The sequence below is a fragment of the Camelus dromedarius genome, chromosome X (assembly GCF_036321535.1).
Source record: "Camelus dromedarius isolate mCamDro1 chromosome X, mCamDro1.pat, whole genome shotgun sequence".
NCBI lineage: Eukaryota > Metazoa > Chordata > Mammalia > Artiodactyla > Camelidae > Camelus > Camelus dromedarius.
The window spans coordinates 106,824,156-106,849,327 of record NC_087472.1 but is presented as its reverse complement, the minus strand read 5'-3'; the positions used below and the strand labels follow the sequence as shown (position 1 = coordinate 106,849,327).

At 39.2% G+C, this 25,172-nt stretch overlaps 1 protein-coding gene across 4 annotated transcripts in view; it reads right to left on the bottom strand.

The window, feature by feature from the left end:
- ARHGAP6 (Rho GTPase activating protein 6) overlaps positions 1-25,172 on the bottom strand; it is a 446,321-nt gene that overhangs the window by 64,491 nt on the left and 356,658 nt on the right. For all 4 annotated transcript variants that reach the window (XM_031445951.2, XM_031445953.2, XM_064482587.1 and 1 more), the window contains exon 2: positions 18,767-18,926. In XM_031445951.2, coding sequence (XP_031301811.2) covers positions 18,767-18,926 — 160 coding nt within the window. The remainder of the gene's footprint in view (positions 1-18,766; positions 18,927-25,172) is intronic.

Below are 25,172 nucleotides of genomic sequence, written 5' to 3'. Positions count from 1 at the left end.
GCTAGGAGCAGAACTCAGATATTTTTGATGAGAAGCTGAAAATCCTTTGTTTAAGGTCATTTTGCAACTGCACCATAAGAGATGGTTCTGGAGGTGTCTGTAAAACAATGGATGTTCATCTGCGATGGCCATTTAGACTCTGCCTTCCCAGAAGCCTGGGGGACATATAAGAAGATGCTAAGGCTCGTTCTTTAGTGAGGCAGTCGCAGGGAATGGGTGGAGACAGCTTAAGTTCACAGGTGCACCTGGATTTGGGACAGGGCATCAACATTTAAGCCCTTTTTAAATCCCTTCACTTGCAGAATTGTGTAAAGATTACATTGCTGGAAAGGAGAAGAAATTGCCTGCTCTGAGATATGAAATGAAGTCATTTAAGAGTTACTCAATGTAACTCTGGGGACAAAACCCTCTTCTGATGCTGCTACAGATACAGGCAAAGAGTTGGCCCAGCGGACATAAAATGACCACAACCAGCCCTCTGCTATTCAGGTAGTGTTTAGCCCATAGAGTGATTTATAAAAACTTAAGCTCTAATGCAAAATCTTGGTAAGTTCACATACATATCTGAATTTCTAACCTCTTGAGAAAAGTGGAGGCGCTGGTAGTGCTGGGTCCCCTATTCCTCACATTCACCCCCGGCCCGCAGAGACACCTAACCCCAGACCCCTGCACACCTGGCAAACCTTGGAGCCTGCAACTCCATCCTAGCCTAAGAGGAAGGTTCTAGTTTGTTTCAAATCTTCAAAAAAAAAATCCTGCTGAGAAAAGTTTGAAGGAATGCTTTTTGGCCCACCTCTCCTGCTTGTCCCAACCACAGCTGCCTCCCTATTTACTTGGACCAGAAAAACAGACTCAGAGAATGCAAACCAAAGGAATTCATAGGCAGCGAAGGGAGCTCAGTTACAAAGTGAGGAAAACATGATAGAAAAGAGACACTTGGGTGGCAGAATGGGAAGTGGCCCTTTAGAAACTGCATATAATTTATGCCACAGTTTCTCAGCCTTGGCACTAGTGACATTTGGGGCTGGATAACTAACTCTTTGTTGTGAGAAGCTGTCCTGTGCATGGTGGAGTATTTAGCAGCATCCCTGGCCTCAACTTAATAGATGCCAGAGTACTCCCCCATTCCCTGTTGTGACAACCAAAAATACCTCTGGACCTTGCCAAATGTCCCACAGGGACAAAATCACTGGTTGAGAATCACTGGTCTATGTATAACTGTACCTAGAGAACAGCTATTAGCTCAAACCATGGGACATCCAAACTATGAAAAAGTCACATTTTCCCACTTGTCACAATGCTCAATTTCTGATTTAAACAGAACAATATAAAAATGTTTACAAATGATTGAGCCTTTATATATAATGTTGATTTTTGGACCCAATAACAATTTTCTTCAATTTATAAAGAAATGTGAGTCTGCCTATAGCTGTCTTTATACCCAGTTCCTAATTACAGGTAGGGGACTAAAAGCAAGTTACTTGAGTAAAGAGCATCCTATTTCCCTCGAAGTGTTTTTTTCTCATTTAGGGGGTGCAGATCAAGTCATCTGGCATCTGACAGCAGACAGGTGTATAAAATGGATGTATGAACGGAGTGTCTTTGGCATTCAGGGAAGACTTAGGGTACACCATTTCTTCTTTCTTTCTTTTTAGAGGACTAAACATGGTAGATAAAGAGACTTACTGCCCTCCATTGGCAAGAACAGGGATTCAGGAGGAAATTGTAGGAAGATAGTTATGTCAGCAAATGAAACTATTCAGCAATGGAATGAGCTGTCATAAGAAAGCACTGTTTACTATGGCTTTTATCTTGGTTGCTCTTTGTCTTGCATGTCTCACACCGGTGGAAACCATGTCATGAGAAGCCCTTTGCAAAGGGCAATGTGGTGAGGAACTGGAGTCTCCAGCCAGCAACCACGTGAGTGGGCCTGGACAGGGATCCTCCAACCCAGTCAAGCCTTCAGATGACTGTAGCCCCGGTTGAGCTTGATGGCAACCTCATGAACCAGAAGCTGAACCCGAACAATCCAGCTAAAATATTCCCAGAAACCATGTGAGATAAGAAATGCTTGTTATTAAAAAAAAAAATAAAGAAAAAAGAAAGATGTTCAGCTAAATGCATGCAGTATTCTGGATGGGATTCTGGAACAGAGAAAGGCTATTAGTAGGGAGACTGGTGAAATCTGAACAAAGTCTGCAGTTTGGTTGATGGTAATGTACTCATGTTGGTTTTTTTAGCTGTGATAAGTGTACCAAGGTTATAAAAGATGTTATCATTAGGGGGACCTGGGTGAGGGGCATAAGGGAACTCTGGTATTGTCTTTATAACTTTTCTGTAAGTCTAAAATTATTCCAAAATAAAACATTTATTTTTAAAAAAGCCCTTTCTTCTAGGTACTGGACATATTTGAGAAAAGGCTGAAAGCTCATTTGTCAAGCACGTGAGAAAGTGGAGGCTTGCACTGCTCACTGAGGGAAACACACAGATTTGGGAGCTCAACTTTATGGCAAGAAGGTAATTCACAAGCCAGAGTCTCTGACCTGGCTGAAACTAATGAAATGATTTTCCTATTCACATCTGCCTGATCTGAAAGAAAACATGGATCTAGGCCAATATAAAGCATCCATTATGCCTGCCATTCTGTGTAGCGTGCTTTCTGGAAAGGGAGCGGACAGTTGAGAGGCTTGACCAGATTTGTTTTTATGGCTCTAGTGATGTTTTCATACGTGGATGATTAGATTATCTTAGGATACCTTCTACTCCTTAGGTTCTCTAAATCCCTTTCCTGCTTAAGTGATCCAGACTTTACTTGTCATTTGGATCCAAGAACACTGATTAGTTCAGAAATCTGTTTATTTTTCATGTTTCCATGCCTATCCTGATAAACCAAAATACAGTTTTTAAATGATATATATAAAAGTACATTGGGTGAGTTATACAATCTGTGGATGTCTTAAAAAAGTATTTACTAAAACTATATTTAACCTTTTACTAAAACTAAAATTCATCCTTTAGTCTCACCCACTTTGCCTTTTGAGGGCTCTCAAGCTACAGACCTCCCAAAAATAAGGCAAGAAAAAGACTCCGATACTTCCAGTTTGGAGCAGATTTGACAAAGAAGTAATAATATTATTAATGGCCCCTGACACTTGAAGGCCATTCATAGGCAATCCTCCATGTCTAGTGTTTTCTAGTAATTAATTTAATCAATGTAAGTTAATTTGGCGTAGTAAATCAACATTGGAAAACAGATAGGGACTGATAAGAGCTGGGTAACCAAAACTCCAGCCAAAATCATATCCCAGGAAAAGTTGGGCTGGTCATTGGAGCCACTTACTTCCACACCCATGCTGAGTGGAATGAATTCAAAATTGCCCCTGCTGCTTTGAGTCGCCTGCTCCGTATCCAAAGTGCATCCCAATAAATGGAAGGGAGAGCAGCCCTGACAGGCAGGAGTAGTAGTTACCAGGTAAGTGGCCACCTCTGCTTCTTGGCAGGAAAGGTGCAACAATCCCAGGATAGGGGAGCCAATGGGACCAGTGCAATACTCTGGCCTGAGAGTTGAACTGGGATTAACTCCCGCGATTTAGGACAGGAAACCAAAGCACGGCTCTCTCCTCTATTCTAAAACAAGTAATCTCTGATAAGGGATGATTATGTCACAGAACATGATGAATTCCTTGCCTTGGGAATATTATTTCCACTATAATAGTTATCCATTTAAATGGAATCCTCCACCTAGAAAGTGGGCTCATCTCCCATACATTGATCCATCCATTGCTCCATTTATCCCTCCGTCCAACATTGATTAAGTACGTGTTATAGGTGAGACAGAGTTAGGTGTTGTGAACCCAGATGAATAAGCACTATCTCTGCCTTTGAGAAACTCAGAATTTAGTGCTAAAGACAGGCATGCAGAAACCTCATTAAAGCAAAATGAAGAAGGTTACTAGGTGGTAGATCAGAAGCAAGAAGGCTGTCCTCACTCTGCTTGGGAAGGCTAACGTTCGAGTTCAGTCTTAAAGGATGAAGTTATCCCTCTCAGGGGCCTTTGAATTTTCGTGGCGATTTCTCCCAATAAATCACATGATGACTGCTTAGTCTAGGAAATCCTTTCTTAGCCTAAGCCTCCTAATGTTTTATTCCTAGTCATCCATACTTTTATCAAGCAAGCAATCTACTGGTGAAAAAAGATGAGAAAATCACAAACTCAGGAGTGGATTGATAGTTTCTTTAGTGGCAACTAGGGCTCAAGGAAGTGACAAATAAGAATTCTAGAAGAAAAGAATCTATATGGAAAAGGGGGAAAACAGTGTATTCAAGCCCAAACTGGCCCCACCATTCAGTCAACTTTGAATCTCACTATATATATATATATATATATAGAGAGAGAGAGAGAGAGAGAGAGAGAGAGAGAGAGACAGAGAGAGAGAGAGACAGAGAGAGAGAGAGAGACAGGGAATATATATGTTCATATATAGTGAATACACACACACACACACACACACACACACTCATGCTATTTTCAAGACCTCTTCCATGCTATAGACTGTTGGTTATTTAATCAAGTCTATAGGTCAAAGTTTCCATTTATGTATCACCTTATCCTTAGCAGTTCTTCCATTAGTCTTGACTGAAACAGAAAGCAGGTAGAAATGGGGTGATTGAGTCATTCTTCTTGGTTTAAATCCCAATGAATTAAACACTGTTTCTTTATCCTGTTAGCACCTCGTGGATTAGATTTTTCAAAATCTGTTTCCAAAATGTGTCTGTTTCTTGGGGAAAGAAATATTTATGGTACTCTTAAGCAATGCAGATGCCTCTCCTTGGAGCTGAGGCTCCCCAAAGTACTTGTGAAATGTACTAATCCCCACAGTTTACATATTGAAGTGGTGGTGAAATTATCAAAGCTGCAGTCAGAAAATAAGAACATTCTGCGAGTCTCTCACTGTTGTAAAGGGAGTCAGCTCTTGGAGGTCACGACGCTTCCAGCTAAATTAAACACTAAAATACCTTTTCTGTTTTGTGTAAATTATTTGGCAAGGTAATTAGTTCTGAAATTTTTCCTCAAGAGGAAAAAAAAAAAGACCTCGTAGACTCTTGAACCTCAAAGCAAGTGTGTTTCTATTATCGAAAATCATTCAGATATTTGATTTGTTGAGCATGTCTTGTTATTCTATCAAAACGTGAGGGAGGGAAGCTGTCTGCATGGCTTGGATGCCATGGGTTTAAAAGCTCAACTATGGTTTTTCCTTAACCAGGCGTTCTTTGTAATCACTGCTTACTGTAATAACTGGTCGTGAACAAATTATGCCCTGGAAGGATCTTTTCCTTGCTGTCATTTTTTCCACTTTCAAGTGCTATGAGTTTTTGAAAAAAGAAAAAAAAAGCTATAAGCTCATACTCCAAAGAAGCAGCCCTGCTGCTATCGCCTTCTAAACTAGGAGCTAGTCTGTCCTTCCAGGCTCTGCATTTACATCTCTTATTGCACATTCCTTAAGGTGAAAACAGTATTTTTTTAAACTTGGTCTATGTAGGCACTGTATTTGCAGAGACAAAAGTTTCCAAATAGTAGAGCAAGAAAAATGGCTTTTGGCAAGTCATTTGCTTAAGCTATATCTCTTTCCTGAAGCATAAAGGAAAGAAAGCCGGCAGGAGAACAAAAAAGACAGAAGGCACTCATCCCAGAGAAATATCTTGGATTGTTAACTTAGGGAAATTAAACTCTAAATTCGAGGAGTTTCATCATTACTCACTTTAAAGCCAAAGCTTGCAGTTCAAGTAGAAAAGCTAGATTCAGAGTAGGGTGTCTACACGTGGTGTGATTTTTGACCTGTGTAAGGGGCTAACACTATCTACCTTCTTTTGACAGATATTGTTTTATAATGAACAAGGAAGGAGGGAATCAATTATCTTTACATTATAGACTTTAAGCCTTGGAAACTCCTCAAAATTTCTGCCAGTTGCTTCCATGAAAACAGCCCTCTGATTAGGTAACTGGACAGATGATGCAGTTAGAGGAAAACTATTAGGCTCCTCAGCCTTTCCTTTCCCATTCTTGGTTTTGATAATTCTTTGAGTCATTTGAAACAATTCTTTAGGATATAAAAATACCATATAAATAGATGTACTATGATTGAATTTTTAATCTTTTCCATTCCATGCCTTAAACATTTCCTAAGCAGGAAAAGCAAAGCACTCTGCTCGACACGATTGCAAGTCAATATAAGAACAGTTTCCTCCCTACTGCTCCTTTGCAATGGCAGACAATGACATTGCTATTACCTACATCAATAGTTTCTAATCTAAACCCATCTTTAACCTACTTCCGCCCCCGCCCAATTTTTTCTTTCCCTATTTTCTTAGGTGCTCACTCTCCATGTGGTCATGCATCATGGGATGAGTCCTCATTCCAGGCTCAGGAAAGGAATCTTAGGTCAAGCCAGTTCTGGTGTTTTCTTTATGCTTGCCAGTATTGATTTGGGCACTGGCGGATGTTGCAATTCTAGGGATTGAGAAGGGAGGGAAGTCAGCTAGGAGGCAGCAGTGAAAATCCTTCTCTATTATTGAAAAAATACTTGCTGAAGAGTCACCGCTCTTTCTCTGCTTCTTTATGCTGCCAAAGAAGCAGGGATGTCAGTGGCTGCTGCAGTCATTTTGTGACAACGAGGGAAGCCAGCCGAAGAACAAAGTCACCCAGGATTATGGCAGAGAAGAAAGATGGAAGGCCACTGAATTAATGAGTCCTGGAACTAGCCTATCTGTGGGCTCCTCATAAAGTAATATAATCAAATTCTCTGTTATTTACACCACTGTTGGCTTGGTTTCCGTAATTTGCAGCCAAAACATCTTAATGATGGATAATCCAACACTCTGTTGTGAGATGTGTTTTTCTACTTGTATTTGCACCAGCCTTGTCATGTAATGCTAGGTATCCCTCAGAAAGACATCCCTAGAAGATCTGAATTTGTGTGTGTTGGGTGGGATCTAAGATAAGGAGGATCAGAGGAGGAAGATCGGATTACAAAGACTGTAAATCTGTAATAAGTAAAGTCCTTAAAGGTAAATATAGCTAAATTCTCATTTATCAAACCAGACAGTAATAACAAAGCTAATAGTCAACCCATACTGGAGACTGACTTATTATTAAAGTCACCCATCTGATGCATAATTTACACTTCTATTATCTACATGGTGGCACCAGCTGTTTAAGCAGCTCATTAAAATATTAACATCTCTTTCTTGTTTAGCACCACTAAGGGAATTTATTACTCACTTTGAAAAATATTTGATCACATATAATATAAATACTAAAACATCTGAGAGTTATGAAGTTTTGATAATTTTAAAACATTCAATTATAGAAAAATAAAACTAAGGTAGTGAAGAAATTGAAACGAATAGGATGGTATAGTTGACCAACTGCATGGATAATAACTATAAATCACTATATCAAATTAATATTAATCTCTTAAATCAGAGGTCAGCAAGCTTTTCCTGTCCAGGAAAAGTCCAGATGGCAAAAATTTGGGGCTTTGTGGGACATATGGTCACTGTCCAAACTACTCCACTCTGCTGTTGTAGCACTGAAGTAGCCTTAGACAATACAGAGACAAATGAGTATGGATGTGTTTTAATAAAACTTTATTTATAAAAACAGGCAGTAGGCTGGATTTGGCCTTTGGGCTGTAGTTTGCCTTCTCCTATCTTAAGTGAAGATTCCCTTAAGCTACTTTTCCAGAGCTTTCCACTTATAAAAATTTTATAAACACCCACTAATTAAATTTTTAAATAATCTTGAGGGCTCAATTTCAAGTTATTTAGAAAGCTTGATTGGTTTAAAAAAAAACACTTGGTATTTAATTTCAATTAATACTTATTTGCCTTTGTTTTGCCCATGGGGAGACAAAAAGAAAAAGCAAAAATGGAAGCTCCTATTCATATTTCAAGGATGGGACATTCTCTGTAATTATCAAGTTTACTTTTGGGCCATGATCCAAACAGAGAGAATAACATAGTCTTGAAATCTTTGAAAAGTGCCAGAATATTTCAGAAACTGCAGTGACAAAAGTTTTGTTCCAGATAACAAAGCCTTGTGTAATAGTAACTGCTACTCCAACAAAGATCTATAAATAGTGTAAATGTGACCAGTAGGAACAAGACCTCAGATAGAAAACTATATTGTCTGTGAACATAAAGGAAGCCATTCTTGAATACGAAGGCACAAGACATATGGCTTCAATGACCACATACTGCTGTACTGGCTTGCCTGCTTGGCATCACAACAGAGTTATACAGCAGCACACACTTGAGAACTTGATATGGTAAAAAGCCCTGTGGTACAGAGGAGAGCATCCAAGAAGAAAATTACAAAATAACCTGCAGGGAAACCTCTCTGGGTTTTACTGGAATTGGTAGATGAGGCAGCTTCTACCTGTAAGCGTCACCAAATGTAACTGGCATAGGATGATATCGGCTGGTCTATGTTTTAATACAATTGACGTATCTGTGTTTTCTCTGTCGACGGACTAGGAACTCCTTGAAGATGTGGACTGCTTTTGACGTGACATTGTAGCTTCCATCACAGGCTTCTACATCTTTAGAATCTAAAGCTCCACGTATCCACCTCCTCCAGGCAGTATGCCCAGCTTCATGTTAAGAGGGAGAGCAGAGAAGCAGCACCGGGAGCCCCTGGGTGGCACTCCACTGTTGCGCTCTAGGTAGAGAAGGCACTAGATGCTTAGGCCAAGGGTCTAGCCTAGGTTTATTTCTGTGATCACACAGAAACAATGCCCCATCCACCTTACCAAGGCCCTAAGAGCCACAGAAACGAACACGTGAGTTTCCCAAGCTGACATTTTTGTTCTTTTCTTCTTGATTGCCTCTTCTCCACTGCATCTGCCTTCCAAGAATGTGTTATTCAAATTATGGGTCATAACTTGTTAATGAATTGTGAAAATTTAGTGGGTCATCACAAGTGTATTTTAGAAAATGATATAGAATCCAATAGAAGATGAGGAGGGAAAAAAAAAGAAGAGGAGGAGAGAAGAGTACAGAAAGTATAAAAGTGTATCTCAGGTAATGATAAGCCCCATCTGGTTCACGTGTTTGCTGGGCTGAGATGTAAAGTGTATTTCTCACTATAGACTGGGGACCAAAAGTTTGAATCCTACTGCTCTAAGACAAATACACTTAAATCTGTGGTGCATTCTCAGAACAGGCCACCAACAAAATAGGTTACTTCGTTTATATGCAGTAGTACTATAAATGGCTTTGATAGTAATGCCAGTAGGCAATGGGGGCCTCAGGAAGGTTTTTTTTTTTTCCTAACAAAGGGGTAGGGTGTGTGGCTGAAGATTACTCTGGTGTTTTTAGATGTAGTGAACAGAATGGGGAGAAGTCTTGTGTTAAGGAAAGCAGGTGGGGGTGTCTGTGGCTGTAGTTAAAGTGAGACAGAATTGATGTCGTGACCTAGTGTTAAAGACAGATATAAGACAAAGTGATATGGCGATGAGGGTAATGATAATGATAATGATGATGATGCTGGTGATGGATAACTTTTATTGAGAGTATAAATATCAGGAGATGTTTTAAGCTCATCATGATTATTACTTCGTTTAAACATCCTATCAACCCTATGAGACCATCAATCAAAGCTGGAAACTGGGCATGGGGAGAAGTGGTAGGGAAGCATTGACGTTTCAAAATCATTACTGAGAATACTGGGGAAAATAAGGAAAAGGTGATTGATGCTCTTTAGATAGATGAGGAAGAGTGAAGGGAGGAGCTTAATTTCAAAAACAAATATGCAAGTATGCATACATGCATTCATTGATTTCTAAAAGATTGGCTGAGGGTCTGTGGAGTGTTGGGCAGTACACACAGTGTTCCAGGTTCAAAGACAAATAAGAAACAGCCTTACCTCACGGGAAATCACAACCCTCTGGGAAGATCACAGAAATGATGATTGTGGACACATAAAAGATATAACTAGCTCTATGGCTCACACAATAGAGACATATTTTGAGGGCCTCTGAACGGAGTGGTCTAACATTATTCTTTGATCACCCTAGTTGGTGATGTTTGCTTCCTATTAGCATTTCTACCTACACTGGAGTTTCTGGATTTTACCCCAGGTTTCAACTTCATTTTCACTTATACAAAAAGCTTTGCTAAACGGTTCTTGCACTTCACCTCTTCAACTGGACGATGCCGACAGGGATGACATAGAAGTTGGACAATTCTAGTTTCTGTCTAGCGTTGTTAAACACTCGAGCTTGATTTCTTTGCCTACCAGATTGCCCTGATTTTTAAACAATCAACATTTAAATCACAAACCAAAGACAGCTGCAGTGTTAGCCGACCAAGAATATCATTTTCTTGATTTCACTGAGTTGTTTACTTGGGTTTTATATTGCCTGAGGGACAATGGTGAGGGACCATTTAATGAGGAAGCCATAGAACTGAGCAATTTTGAGGCGTCAGTGTACTCTTTTATTAGACTATTGTCCCTATTTTCTTAAACCATCAGCTATTCCTCATTCCATGATACTGTTTTCAAAATACATAAACAAAGCCTTTCTCAATTGTAATATGGGAAATTAAGTGAAGAAAAAAAAAAGAGCACTAAAGAAAACTTGAATTTGTATTTCTCTTGGGAAACCATTCAGCTTTAAATACTTAGTTTCCAATATAACGAGGTTAAGTCATACTGCCTACACTAATTTGCTTTTCAGATTGGGCATAAATTAGTCACTTCCTTTCATTTTACCTTAGACCAGAGGTCAACAATCTTTTATTTTTTTCTATATAGGGCCGGATAGTAAATGTTTGAAACTCTGTGAGGTATATGGGCTGTCACAACTATTCAACTCTGCCATTGTTGCTCAAAAGCAGCCATAGACAATACATAAATGAACAGGAATGGCTGTGTGCCAATAAGATTTTATTTACAAAAACAGATGAGCTGGGTTTGGCCAGTGGACCAGTTTACTAATCTCTGTCTTAGATCGTTTGTATTAAAATGCTGTCAAAATAATATTAATTGAAACTGATACATAAATAGTACTCAGTTGATGTGTTCTGAATAAATTAAAAGTTCATGAAGGCCATTAGGTGTTGCTTAATTTCTTGACCATGATCTCTGCAATTGTTTCCTGGTTCTGCTATTAGGGACTGAGCCATTTACAGACTAGAATGTGTGATCCAAGAGCCTATGTCAAGAGCAGACTTTGACCAGGCAGAAACATTCCACGGTTGCTTCCATGGGGCAATCTCAGGCTCACAGGGAAATCTCTACTGATAGGTATGATTCCTCCCACTGAAAGGCCTCTTGAGTTCTACCACTAACGATTTCTCTAGGTTCTCTTTAGCATCTTCAAAATTCCCTTTTTGAAATAGCTTCAGTTTAGAAGGGGTAACAAATTAAGCTCATCAGTCATCTTATAAAGTATATGTAAATCTTACTAGTTTTTATGTTGTGTGTCTCCTGGCTGAATGGATACAGAGGAGGTAGGAGCCACAAGTTTGGAGAAACTTAGGTTCCTGAATAACTGTGTGGAGCAGAGTCCACTCTCCTGATCTCCATGATCAACCTGCATTGGATGGTGCCTGAGTAAGAAAGAAACTTTTTTGGTATTAAGGAACTAAGTGGTTAGCCTATCTCAACTAATACAAGTATGTATCTGTGAAATACATTCTTAGAAGTAGCATTATTGGGCCATTTAAAAGTTAGATGTTGCCAAATTGCTTTGTAAGTTGCTGTAACAATTAGATTCCTATTAACAGATATACTATTGAGTGTCTATTTTCCCATAAAATATACCATACACTTTTTGAAGCCATTCCAATCTAAGAGGAAAAAAATTCTCCTTGGTGTTTAGCTTGCATTTCTTGAATGAATTTGAGGGTGAGCATCTTTACAAATCGTTATAAACCATCTGTATTTCTTTTTCTGTGAGCTGCCTATAATTTGTCCACATTTTAATTATTTTCTTCCTCATATTAATTTGTAATAAAGCTTTTCACATATTTTTAAAAAGTTTTATATAGTAGAGAAGTTAGCCTTTAGCTTGTCAAATGTGTTGTAAATTTCCACTTACTTGTTTACCACAGAGTTGATTCTATTTTTTTTAATGTAGTGAAATGTGTCACTCTCTTTCTTTATGTTTTCTGGGTAGCACCTTCCTCAATGTAAAAATATATAAATATCTAGCTATGTTTTGTTTTGGTGCATTTATATTTTCATTTTCTAAATCTTCAAATCTTTCTTCCATATCAATTTATTTTGTTGCAAGGAGTAAGGTTAAAATCCCAATTTTTCTCCTCAATGGTTGTCTCATTGCCCAAATACAATAATAACCCATCATTTCCCCCTGACAAGAAATGCAATATTTATCATGTCATACGTTCTCATATTTATTTTAGCTCAATCCTGAACTCTATTGTCTCCCATTGATCTGCCTATTGTGAAGCAGTACAATACTCTTTTAATTGCTTTAATTTTATGATATTTCAATAAATGGATAGGGATAATTTCTGTTTGACCTGTTTTTCAGATTTTCCTCTGCCTACCTACGCTCACATAATTATTTGCCAAGATGATGTGTAGATCAATTTAATGATATTACAAAAACAAATTCTGTTGACATGTTTTTTGGAATTATATTCAGTTTATAGATACTTAATGGCATAACTGACATCTTTAAATTATTGATTCTTATTATTCAAGGAAAATATAAGTCTTTTACATTTATTTGTAACTTTTCTTATTCAATTTAGATTACATGCTCTGAGATTATAATCATTCTCTTGGATACTGTATTAGTTTTTTTTTTTTTTTATGGCTGCTGTAACAAATGACCACAAACTTAGTGCCTTCAACAACTCAAATTTATTATCTGACTTTTCTGGAGGCCAGAAGTCTGAAATGGGTCTCACTGGGTTAAAATTGTGGTGTATGGAGGGTTGCATTCCTTTCCAGATGCTTTAGGGAGAATGTGTTTCCTGGCCTTTGTTAGCTTCTAGAGGCTGCCTGCACTCCTCGGCTAATGGTCTCTTCCTCCATCATCAAAGCCAACAGCAATGCATCTCTCTGAGCTTCCTCCAAAGTCATGTGTCTCTCTGACTACAGCTGGGAAAGTTTCTCTACTTTTAAGTATCTATGTGATTAGTTTGGACTCTCCCAGCTAATCCAGGATAATCTCGCTAACTCAAAGACCTTAACTGATCACGTCTGCAAAGTTTCTTTTTGCATGTGAGATAAATATACATAAATTCCAGGGACTAGGACAGGGCCATCTTTGAGGAGTCCATTATTCTGCCTACCACAGATGTAATCTCAACTGTCATGTCCCTCTCTACCATTATTGGACTCACCTAGAAAATCCTATCTCTAGTAAGGGGAGATTTGGATTAATCAGGACTGGGAAATTCAAAGTGCAAAATGGTATACTTGCTTTAGCAGTGTTTACCCGCCCAGATGTTTATTTTGCAATTTAAATTCCCAGCTACTAACCTCAAATAGACCTTTTGGGCTGCCCTGCAATCCTGCAACATTACTGGTCCCTCAGCTTCCTTCTTTTCCATTCCTCTCCTCTTTCCTCAAACCTCCAGGACCACCTTCCCATCCTCACTCCTAGCACATGAAATTGTTTCCTACTTCACTGACAGTAGAGGGGCAACCTGGAGTAAAATTCCACATGTATATTCTAATCTATCTGCATCCATACCTATATAACCAGTGTCCACTTATTACTAAAGCTCAAGAAGAGGTCAAATTCTCTACCTGTGCTTTGGATCCCACCCCTGCAGTCCACTCTAGGAAATAACCCCAGTAATTTCCCAACCTCCTAATACTCAATTCTTCTCTCTCTATGGTAAATTCCAGTAGCTGTTGAATATGTTATATTATCATTCATCTGAGCCCTGGAAGCACCAGGCTCATAGAGGAAGAGAGTCCTCCAAACAGTTACCCATAAATAAATCCTTACAGTCATCCTAAAGTGACAAAGAACAAAAACGTAAGTTTGAGTATGTTTCCATTTTCATTATGCGCACTATGTCTTTAGGCCTGGTATCATTTCCTGAGGTTCTAGACCCTGGCAACTATATTTATTTTCCTGAGTAAATTATTCATACAGCGAATCTGACCCTGTTTAGAACCTCCACTTGGGGGTTTGCATGGAACCTGGTGGCCACCCTCTGACCAAAGCTGCCATCACAGCACTCAGCACTGGTTACACATTTGATGGATCTCGTTAAATATTCAATGTCAATAATCATCTTTCCAAAACAATAGCTTCATAACTCCTGGGTGATACCTTTTTCTTTCCCACCCAGCCACACAATTCCTTCTCTCCTCCATAAGTAAGAAATTATTTATAAATCATTAGCTCCCATTTTGGTAGAAAATATCAGAATAACTCCTGTAGCCCAAACATCTTTGAACATCTTGATAGAACAAATCTTTTCCTGAATGTGCTAGGACCACATAGTCTCAGAAATAAGCAATGGAGAGAGAGCTTCTAGCAGATAAGTTTTATAAAACTGCCTGCTTGGTAAAGGTTATTTATTTAGTGGACTCTAAAAAACAAGAACAAAGAAAAACATCAAATTAACTGGATTTAAAAACAAAGCTACAAAGAATATTTGTTTCTTGATATTTCATCTGATGTGCAGCCAATCTGGGTTTCACATAACTTTTTAGAGTCATCATTCCCTTCACTATAAATTGGGTTTGCCAAAAATATTTCTATTAAAATTTTTTTTAGGAACTGAAAAACATCAGTTCCTGTGAAAGGGAGACAGGATTCTTGTGCCCCACCTGGGCCACCTTGTAAGTTAATGGTGAGGCCAGGGCAGGCCTCCTCTCCACCCTAAAACCAAACCAAGACAAGATGAGGCAGAATGAGATTGTCGGAGGGAGAAGCAGCAGCATGGCCTGGCGGCGATTAGCACTCTTTTGTCACCAATCGCCAAAGGGATTTTCTTGTTACTTGAGCTGAGGATATCTGTGTTACATTAGCATGAAAAGACATAACAGGGGTAGGGATTTCCTCCTGGGAGGAACTGGCTGTGGTTGTGGTGTTAAGGAGTGTGTGATGAGGAAGCCAAAGGAGCAAAACAGCAGTCAGTGAAATGTGCCTGTTCCATCAGTCCCTTGGTCTAATCTACTCCTCCCTTCTCCTGAACTCGTTCATGACCTCTGGCAGAGTTCCAGATTCCAGCTTAAAGAATAAAAGTGGCTCCTCTTGCCACTTTTTGTTTAACATAGTATTGGAAGTCCTTGTCTCAGCCATCAGTCAAGTGAAAAAATAAAAGGCATCCAAGTTGGAAGGGAAGAAGTAAAACTGTCCCTATTTGCAGATGATGTGATTCTTTATATAGAAAACCCTAAAGTCTGCACCAAAAATACTGTTAGTACTAATAAATGAATTCAGTAAAGCTGCAGGATACAAGATTAATATACAGAAATCTGTTGCTTCTCAATACACTAATAATGAACTCTCAGAAAGAGAAAGTAAAAAAGACCCTATTTAAAGTCACAACAGAAAGAATAAAATATGTAGGAATCAACTTAACCAAGGAGGTGAAAGACCCGCACTCTGAAAATTATAAAACACTGAGGAGGAAAATTGAAGATGATACAAAGGAATTAAAAAAATCCCATGCTCTTGGATTAGAAGAATTAATATTGTTAAAACAGACACACTACCTGAAGCAATTTACAGATTTAATGCAATCCCTATCAAAATACCCATGACATTTTGCACAGAACTAGAACAAATAACCCTAAAATTTACATGGAACCACAAAAGACCTGGAATTGCCAAAGCAATCCTGAGAAAAAAGAACAAAGCTGGAGGTCTCACCTTCCTAGCCTTCAGACTAAACAACATAGCTACAGTAATCAAAACAGCATGGCATTGACACAAAACCAGACATATATATGTATCACTGGAACAGAATAGAGAGCCTAGAAATAAACCCACGCACCTCTGGTCAATAAACTATGACAAAGGAGGCAAAAATATACAAGGGAGAAGACAGTCTCTTCAATAAGTGGTGCTGGGAAAATTGGAGAGCTACATGTAAAAGAATGAGATAAGAACATTTCCTCACACCATATACAAAAATACACTCAGAATGGATTAAAGATCTAAATACAAAACCTGAAACCGTAAAACTCCCAGAAGAGAACATAGGCAGAACACTCTTTGACATAAATTGCAGCAATATTTTTTTGAATCTGTCTCCTAAGACAAAAGAAACAAAAACAAAAATAAACAGATGGGCCCTAATTAAACTTAAAAGCTTATGCACAGTAAAGGAAACCACTGACAAAACAAAAAGACAACCTACAGACTGGGAGAAAATATTTGCAAATGATATGACTGACAAGGGGTTAATATCCAAAATATATAAACAGCTCATACAGCTCAATATCAAAAAAATAAACAACCCAATCAAAAAATGGGCAGAAGGCCTGAATACACATTTTTCCAAAGAAGACATATTGATGGCTAACAGGCACAGGAAAGTTGCTCAACATCACTAATTATCTGAGAAATTCAAATCAAAACAACAATGAGGTATCACCTCACACCTGTCAGAATGCTATCATCAAAAAATCTACAAATAAGAAATGTTGGTGAAGATGTGGAGAAAAGGGAACCCTCCTACCCTGTTGGTGGGAATGTAAATTGGTGCAGCCACTATGGAAAACAGAATGAAGGTTCCTCAAAAAACTAAAAATAGAACTACTATATGATCCAGCAATTCCACAGCTGGGTATATTTCCAGAAAAAAATGAAAACACTAATTCAAAATGAGACATGAACCCCATGTTCATAACAGCATTTTTTACAATAGCCAAGATATGGAAACAACTCAAGTGTCCATCAACCGATGACTGGACAAAGAAGATGTATATATATACACACACACACAATGGAATATTACTTAGCCATTTAAAAATAACGAAATTCTGCCATTTGCAGCAATGTGGATGGACTTAGAAAATATTATTCTTAGTGAAATGTCACATAGAGAAAGATAAATACTTTATGATATCACTTATATATAGAATCTAAAAATAAAACAAACCAATATACACAGCAAAAAAGAAACAGACTCACAGATATACAAAACAAACTAGTGGTTACCAGTGGCAAGATAGGGGTATGGGATTAAGAGATACAAACTACTATGTATAAAATAGATAAGCAACAAGGAGATATTGTGCAGCACAGGGAATCACAGCCATTATCTTGTAATAACTTTAAATGGAATATAATCTGCAAAGATACTGAACCACTAAGATGTTCAACTGAAACTGATATAATATTATAAATCAACTATACTTCAATCTTAAAAAAAAAGAATAAAAGTGGCCCTAAGAGTCACCATCCAGTGAAAAACTCTGTGTGGTCAGTGTTTTTGTGCTACTCTTTCTAGTCAACAAAACTGAGCCTCCCACGACAGAGGTGAATGCCCAGGCCCACATGTAGAGGTGGGGTGACTGGACAAGTCCTCACATCCTGGTTTTCAGACTCCCAAGCCAGTGCCCTTTCCATCAGCACCGCTGTTGGCAGCACATGAGCACGTGTTCATGTGTATATCAAAGTTGTTCAGCCTGTGCACTTGGGCCCTTGGGGCCTGACAATGCTTGTTGTGGGGCACTGTCCTGTGTATTATTGGATATTTAACAGCATCCCTGGCCTCTACCCACTAGGTGTCAGCTGCATCGTTTCCCCAAGCTGTGAAAACGGAAAGTGGAACCAGACACTGCCAGATTTTACCTGGAGATGGGGGCAAAACCACCCCTGATTGAGAACCCCATATCTATATGTATGTGTATAGGGAGGATGTAAATGATTTTATGAATAAAAATTCATGAAGCAGCCCCTCAACCGTCTCATAAAATAAAGTAGAAGTCCTGCAGATACCGAATCTTCTGAGGCAATCTTCTAGCTTTTGGATGCTTGTTATCTCTCTCCTGCTTCCCTTTAAGTTTCAGGCACACCAGCCAGTGATACTTTTTATGGCAGGTTCTCTATTTGTATAACACCATAGCTTTTCACTCTACCTCAAATTCCCTTTCTCCTCCACACTAATACGAATTACAATGTACTTTTATAGAAGTTGGTAAACATTCAGAAACAGACTTTAGAGATCAAAGAATTTCAAATATATGCTTCTCATCTTTATAGGAATCAGGATCTGTGCTTGTAAAAACATCAGACAACCAGGCCTGTACTGGCTCCAGGGTTATAGTGGTGAACCCTGACAGACACGCCAGGTGAAAGGCTGGGTCAGAAGGAGTTCACATTGGTGTAATCACCAATTCTGAGTTGGCAGAAGGTCAAGTGACAAGTTGAACAGGTTGTTAAAACATTCTTTTCAGCTGGTTATTTTGAAATTGTATTGACAGAGATGTGGTTTTTCTTGTAACTCTTTAAGCTGACCTTTTGGAAATTTCTTTTTAATTGTGCTGAAGCCACACAGACTGTTAAGATACACATAGCGTTCCCTTTTAATACCCCCAGCTGATCTTCCCTTTAAATAAACGTATTAGTTTACACGTAAGTTGTCCCATTTGAACATGTCTTTCAAAACGGACACCAATGCCAGCCAACGACCTGGAAGGTGTAGCTTCCTTCCTGTGTCAATGGTGGGGCTGGGAGGAGTGTGCCACTGGGGCTCTGGGGGAGCGGACGGTTGCCTTGCAGCACCCCCGATGAAATGGCAGACGGGGCCTTACCTTTGGGAATGGTGATCTGACAGCTCAGGTCACAGTCCTGCTGCAGCTGATAAAAAGCCACTTCCTGTAGCCGGGCTCGCTCCAGCTCTGAGAGGCTCTGGATGGGGACAGACCTCAGCCGCACGCTGCGGCCCGACATGCTGTTCCAGGTGAAATCACCCTGCAGACCAAAGGGAAAAACATCAAGTCTCACTGTCACACTAACTCAACGAATCTCAGCCTCTCTCAGTTAGTAATAAAGTCAAGCAAACTCCATTTTTGTGTTCCAAAATTGGCTCTCAATCCCTAAAATCAAATCCACTTTTAGTTAACTGGATTTTCTGAGTCAGCTGCAAACATTAAAATCTGGGGTATCTGCCTGGTCACCTGATCCCGTATAATGGTGCATACATGCAGAGGCCAAAGAAAACTGTGGAAAGGTGCTTCAAGGGTCCTGCTTCCTCTCTTTTATGGGAACACATGGGAAGTTTTTGGGTTTTGTTTCTCAGTAACAGGAAAAACGGATGCTAATTCCCATCATGCACACTAGAGACGGGAAGGTACACGTATATTGCTGGCCTACTGTGTGCCAGCAATTGTGCCAAGGGCTTTCAAGCTACTTCCTCCAACAACCTTAGCAGGTAGTTACCATTTTTGACCCTATCTTATATAATATTTAATAATATAATAACATTATATAATTATACAATCTAGTGTGTTTATAATATATGTCATAATATATTACTGTAACATCTAATATATACTTATGATAGTGTTGATATTATAGTAATATATAGTATATATCAATATAATATACTAGAGATGAAATTGAGGCTTGGGAAGGTTAAGTAATTTTCCCCAAATCATAAAACTTACAAGATTTGTAAGGACTCAGGCTAAAAAAAATGTTAGGTAGGAAGAACATACGCAATCCATAAAATTCAGAGATTATGATACGAGAAGTAAGTACCAAATGCAGTGGGATGCCTAGAGGAAAGGCTTCGACATCTGTCTGGGGACCAAGGAAGGCTTTGCTTCACTGGAGACCAGCAAGTTGAATAAGCTCAGCAGAAATGCAACACTGGAAAAACAGTGTGTTCCAAAGCAAATGAATTTGAGAGAACAGGTTTGTTTGGGGGAAATTACAAGGCTGGAAGGAGGAAATAGCAGGAGGTGAAGCCATGCAGAAATCAGGGCCAGATCCTGGAGGGCTTTCTTTGCAGGCATTGCAGAGTAGATTGGATTTTATTCAGCGGGTGATGGCTAGCCGTTAAGGAACCTTGAGTAAGAGAGGAACATGACCGGATTTGCATATGGGAAAGATGACTAGAAACACATTTCTAAAGGAATTGAGGGAGGGAGCAAGTCAAAGATGTAGAGATCAGAAGAGACACTAGGTTACGTATGATGCTTATTCAAATTTGAAGAGACAGGGAGACACTCAGAATCACATAGATGCTTGGGGACAAACTGGATGCAGTGGGGGGTAGAGAAGAAGTAATCCAGGATGACATCAGCGTTTCTGGCTTGAGCAACTGGGAGGATGGCACACTGAGTCACCAAGGCAAGGAAGAGCAGAAGGGAATTAGGTTTGACGGGAGGGGAGAATAAAGATGTTAAAATTTTGACATTTTGAAAGTGATATTTTATCTCTAAAAATAAATAAATAAAGCATATTCCCAAATCTGGCAAAATAGAATCAGGCTAGTTTACATCTTTCTTGAGCCTCCATTTTCTTCTCCTGACTAAAACAGTTCCAACTCAATCAAGTAATACATAGTTTTGGAAACTGATCACAAGTGACTACACTTAGCATAATAAAGTGTGATGCTTTACACTTGCCTTAGCCTTTGATTCTTATTGTCATAGATTTTTTTTTTTAACTTCTTTGGTAAATTTGGAATTATTAGATAGAAGAAAGAAAAAGCTTGGTCTAGTTGTAATGACTTGAATTTATGGAGTTCTTTTCTCCTAAGATTAGTTCTTCTAAGCAGCAGATGGCTCAAGAGAAGGCTACAGCCAAATCCCAGAAAGAGAAGAGTGTGGCACTTTCTTGAAAGCAGGACAGCTGCATTGGTTAGGACTTGGAAGAGTCATTTCACAAAGGAGGTAAAACTGTCTCCAGAGCCAACTGGTTCTTAAACCCACCTTTAGCACATGGCTGAAAAAACAATTTCCCTAGGAGAGAAGGTTATCAAATAATAAACAAAGGGGGACTTCAGAGTTATCTCCAAAGCTACCTATTATCAAATGTGTAGCATCTTAAAAACATCATTCAGTCACATTTTTAATTATGGGTAATAGACCAAGTTGTTTCATAATCCATTATATACCACAGACTTGAATAACTGAAGCTTAAAGAGTTCAGAGAGACCTGGAAAAGTCTGTATGGGTTACTCTAGTTCATCACCCTCCTCCCCTCACCCCTCTACACTCCACCATCTCATTGTCTTTTGCTACCTGCCAATGAGCAGTCATGAGTACATCAAATAATCTGCATTTTCCCCGATGTCCCAATTTTCTCACTGCTCCCAATGTATAGTTACACCACTGTGAATTTCAAAGATTTTTTTCTAATTAAGCACATTCAAATTTCAATGTGTTTTTTTAAAGTTGGAAATATGCAAGGTCCATTATTGAGAAATTAGAAAATTAACACAATTGATTCACAGGCTAAAAGCATATCCATTCATAGTATCTTGGGATAAACTCAGGAGGTATTGACTACTGCTCTAAAAGACAAAGAACAGTGTTCTTCATTTTTATTTTTATCCTTAATGCAATATAGACATTTGGAAGATTGAGAGGTCTAATTTCAGAGCGAAGCACACACAGAGTCAAGGAAATACAGTGATGCCATATCAAGGAAACACAATGGCTGGGAAACTCTGCAAACATGTCTTAAAACTGTAGTTGTATTGCTTTTAAGGTGTGATAATTTAGTGTTGGCTCACAGTAAGTTACTTGGTTGAATGCATCAACCTTCCTAATTTCATTCCACATCATCTTTTTAAATTAATTTATTTAAAGAGTCCTTTCTCAAAGCACTCACCCAAGGTTTACCTGAATTATCACAAGGTTCAAATCAACATATTTGCAATGAAGTACCTAGAAGTCTAAAATCTAAAATCAGCCTGTTTCTCTCCCTCCTCCTCACCTCTCCATTTGGGATTCTACAGCTAAGGACGGAGTCCCCAGATGTGGCAACCGTGGGAACTACACAGACCAGTGTTGCGGGAGTCACCAAGCAAATTCATTAAGTTTCCACATCTCAGTTGCCTCATCCCAGAGTTCCTAGGGGGCACACTGTCTACATGCTTAAAATATGTTTGCCTTTATATTATGAAAATTGTAAATACGTGCAAAGAAAGAGATTAGACTAATGACTTCCCAGAGGTTCTGAGGCAGGTTCTAGTGCGCAGTCATTTTTTTGTTTGTTTGTTTGTTTCCTGATTGACCAACCCATGCAGCCACGGTTGAGAACTACTGAGCTCAAGGGTTGATCAGATTCAGATTTGAATTTGCACCCCATCATTCAGGTTGGTTGTAGTAAGTCTGCTGTTTCTGGAAAATTCATGAAGTTCTCCAACATCAAAGAAAGATGCAAATCCACCATAAGAAATAAGGCTATTTCTGTGATAGTTGTAATAGTGAAGATGTTGTTTTTTGAAGCAAAATATAAGCTTTAAGACACCAGGAGTAAGCATGTCTTGCCTTCTTTTACTGAGCAAATACAGTGATGCCATATTGTTATTCTTTCATTCAACAACAAATGACTTCAACTTGTCCCTCAGAGTCTAAAGCCTGTACTCTTAGCCACTACAATATCCTGGCTGGTGGATACAAAATTTGAGAGATTCCCTTCAGTTGTGCATTTTGTTCGGCAGAGGTAGAGAGATGTATGGAGTTACTGGATAGACGGTGTGGCAGGCACAGTAATACTCCTCACCCCAAAGATGGCCATGCTCTAATTCCTAGTGGATACCTGTGAGTATGTTACCTTACCCCGCAAAAGGAACTTTGTGTGTGTGATTAAGTTAAGGGATCCTGAGATAGGGAGGTTATTCTGGATTATCCAGACGAGATCAACCTCATCAGAAGAGTCCTTACCAGAAGGAGGCAGGGGTGGCAGAGTCAGAGAAGGAAATACGACAACAGAAACGGAGGGGAGTGTGTGTGTGTGTGTGTGTGTGTGTGTGTGTGTGTGTGTGTTTGTGAGTAAGAGAGAGAGAGAGATTTGAAGATACCACTAGGCTGCCAAATTTAAGGATGGAGGAAGGGGCTATGAGCAGGCAGTCTCCAGAAGCTGGAAAAGGCAAGGCACAGATGCTCCCCCAGAGCCTCCAGAAGGGCTGCAGCCTTTGATTTCAGCCAAGTGAGACCCAAGTCAGACTTCTGACCTCCAGAACTGTAAGACATTAACTTTCTGATGTTTTAAGTTTTTGGTAATTTGTTGCATCAGCAATAGGAAACTAATACAGAAGGAGTAGGAGGGAGCATTAGAAGAGAAGGTGGGTGAGGTGAAGGAGACTGAGTTCAACTGAGGATAAGCTCCCAGACAGTTGAGAAAGTAGGTCTTGAGCTCCCCTCAGATTTTTACTGCCCCATTTCCTGGTGCTGAAGTGCTGCTTCATACTACAGGTCCCACTACTTCATACTGTAGGTACCACTGCCGATGACTTGAGCTGGACAGGCTTCAAGATTGGAATTCTGAAAGCACTTTCCCCGCAAAATAGAATTATAGAAAGCTATATACGTAGTAAGTATTTTAGGCTTGTGGTCCATATAATCTTTGTCACAACTACTCAGCTCTGCCAATGTAGCACAAAAGTGGCCATAAACCATGTGGAGACAAACGTTCCAATAAAACTTTACTCGCAGACACTAAAGTTCTAATCTCATATAATTTTCATGTCACAAAACAGTAATCTTTTGATGTTTTTCAACCACTTAAAAATGTAAAAACCATTCTAGACATTCAGGTCATATAAAACCCGGCAGCAGGCTGGATTTGGCCCACTGGCTGTAGTGTGCCAACCCCTGATATAGAGACTGGGTCATTTAGCACCCACCACATATTTATTTACTATCTACCACCACGTGCCAGAGACCCAGTCTTCGCACCCTGCATCACGAGCTACATACATTAGCTAGATTCATGAGGGCAAGAGCTTTGTCTCCTTTACTTACCTCGGTGTTCCCAGTATCCAAGATAATACCTGGCAATTCATTATCAATGAAGAATAAGTAATTCACAAATAATAAATATTTGTCAGTCTAGAGACTAAATGAACCAGGTACATCATGAGTACATCAATTTCAGTAAGAAATTGGAAACTAACCAACTCACGTAATAGTGTATCTATGACGGAGAATTTCTTCTGGATTTAAATAAACTGTTAAGAAACAGTCTTCTGAAACAGAGCCTGTTGATGAGCTAAAAAATGCCAATATATCAGGGTAGAAAATAAACAGAAAAGTATCGGACCTCAGGAATAATGAATCCATGACACTCATACTCATTCGTCAGACCTCTTACCAGCAGGAAGACACAAACACAAAGGTCAATGTTGCCCTGTGACCCTGACCACATGGGCCATGAAGTAATAAACAAGCACCCAGTAAAGTGCCAAAGCCCACCAGCACCGCCTAGAATGTGTTTCTGGCTGTTCCTCAACTCTCAAATGCACACTCCAGGCCAGCATTTTTCTTTGGTGACTGTTTATCTCATAAATGGATGACTCATTTTAAGGCTCTCTGGATCCAGCTTTTGAGTAGTTGTCATAGGATTTTTTTTTTAGCTTGAAAGTGGATGATTTCTCATCGTTTCAATTTCCTAATTATAAGTGAAGCTGAAACTGACCCAATGTTTCTGGATAGACAAAGGGCCTTGACAGTTATAAAAATATCCTTTTATTCTGGGGGCCTATGGGATAGCATGAATAAAGGGTAACGATACGATACAAAATGATACAGCCCTGTGATTTTGGGGAGTGATTTTGCCCCCTTAGGGGACATTTGGCAACATCTGGAAACATTTTTGGCTATCATGAGACTAGGGTGGGGTTTCCTCCTGGCAACTAGTGAGTAGAGGTCAGAGATTTGCTGGACATCCTTCAGTACACAGGACAGCCCTCTGTGCCCACAACAGAGAACTATTTGGCTGCAACTGTCCATAGTGCAGAGATTGAGAAAACCTGCCATAACTTAGGTCTGCTGTTAGGCCCAAATTACACAGAATCTCCTTAAAATGATAGTATCAGGAGATATTAACACTCATGTATGAGTTTTGTTTATCATCAAACGCATGCACTATATACTCTTATGTATGCTATGCAATACCATGTATATTATACATGTATTATTCCTATATATTAAGCCAATAAATAAACAGAATCCGAATTTCTTTACAACTAGCATTAAGAAG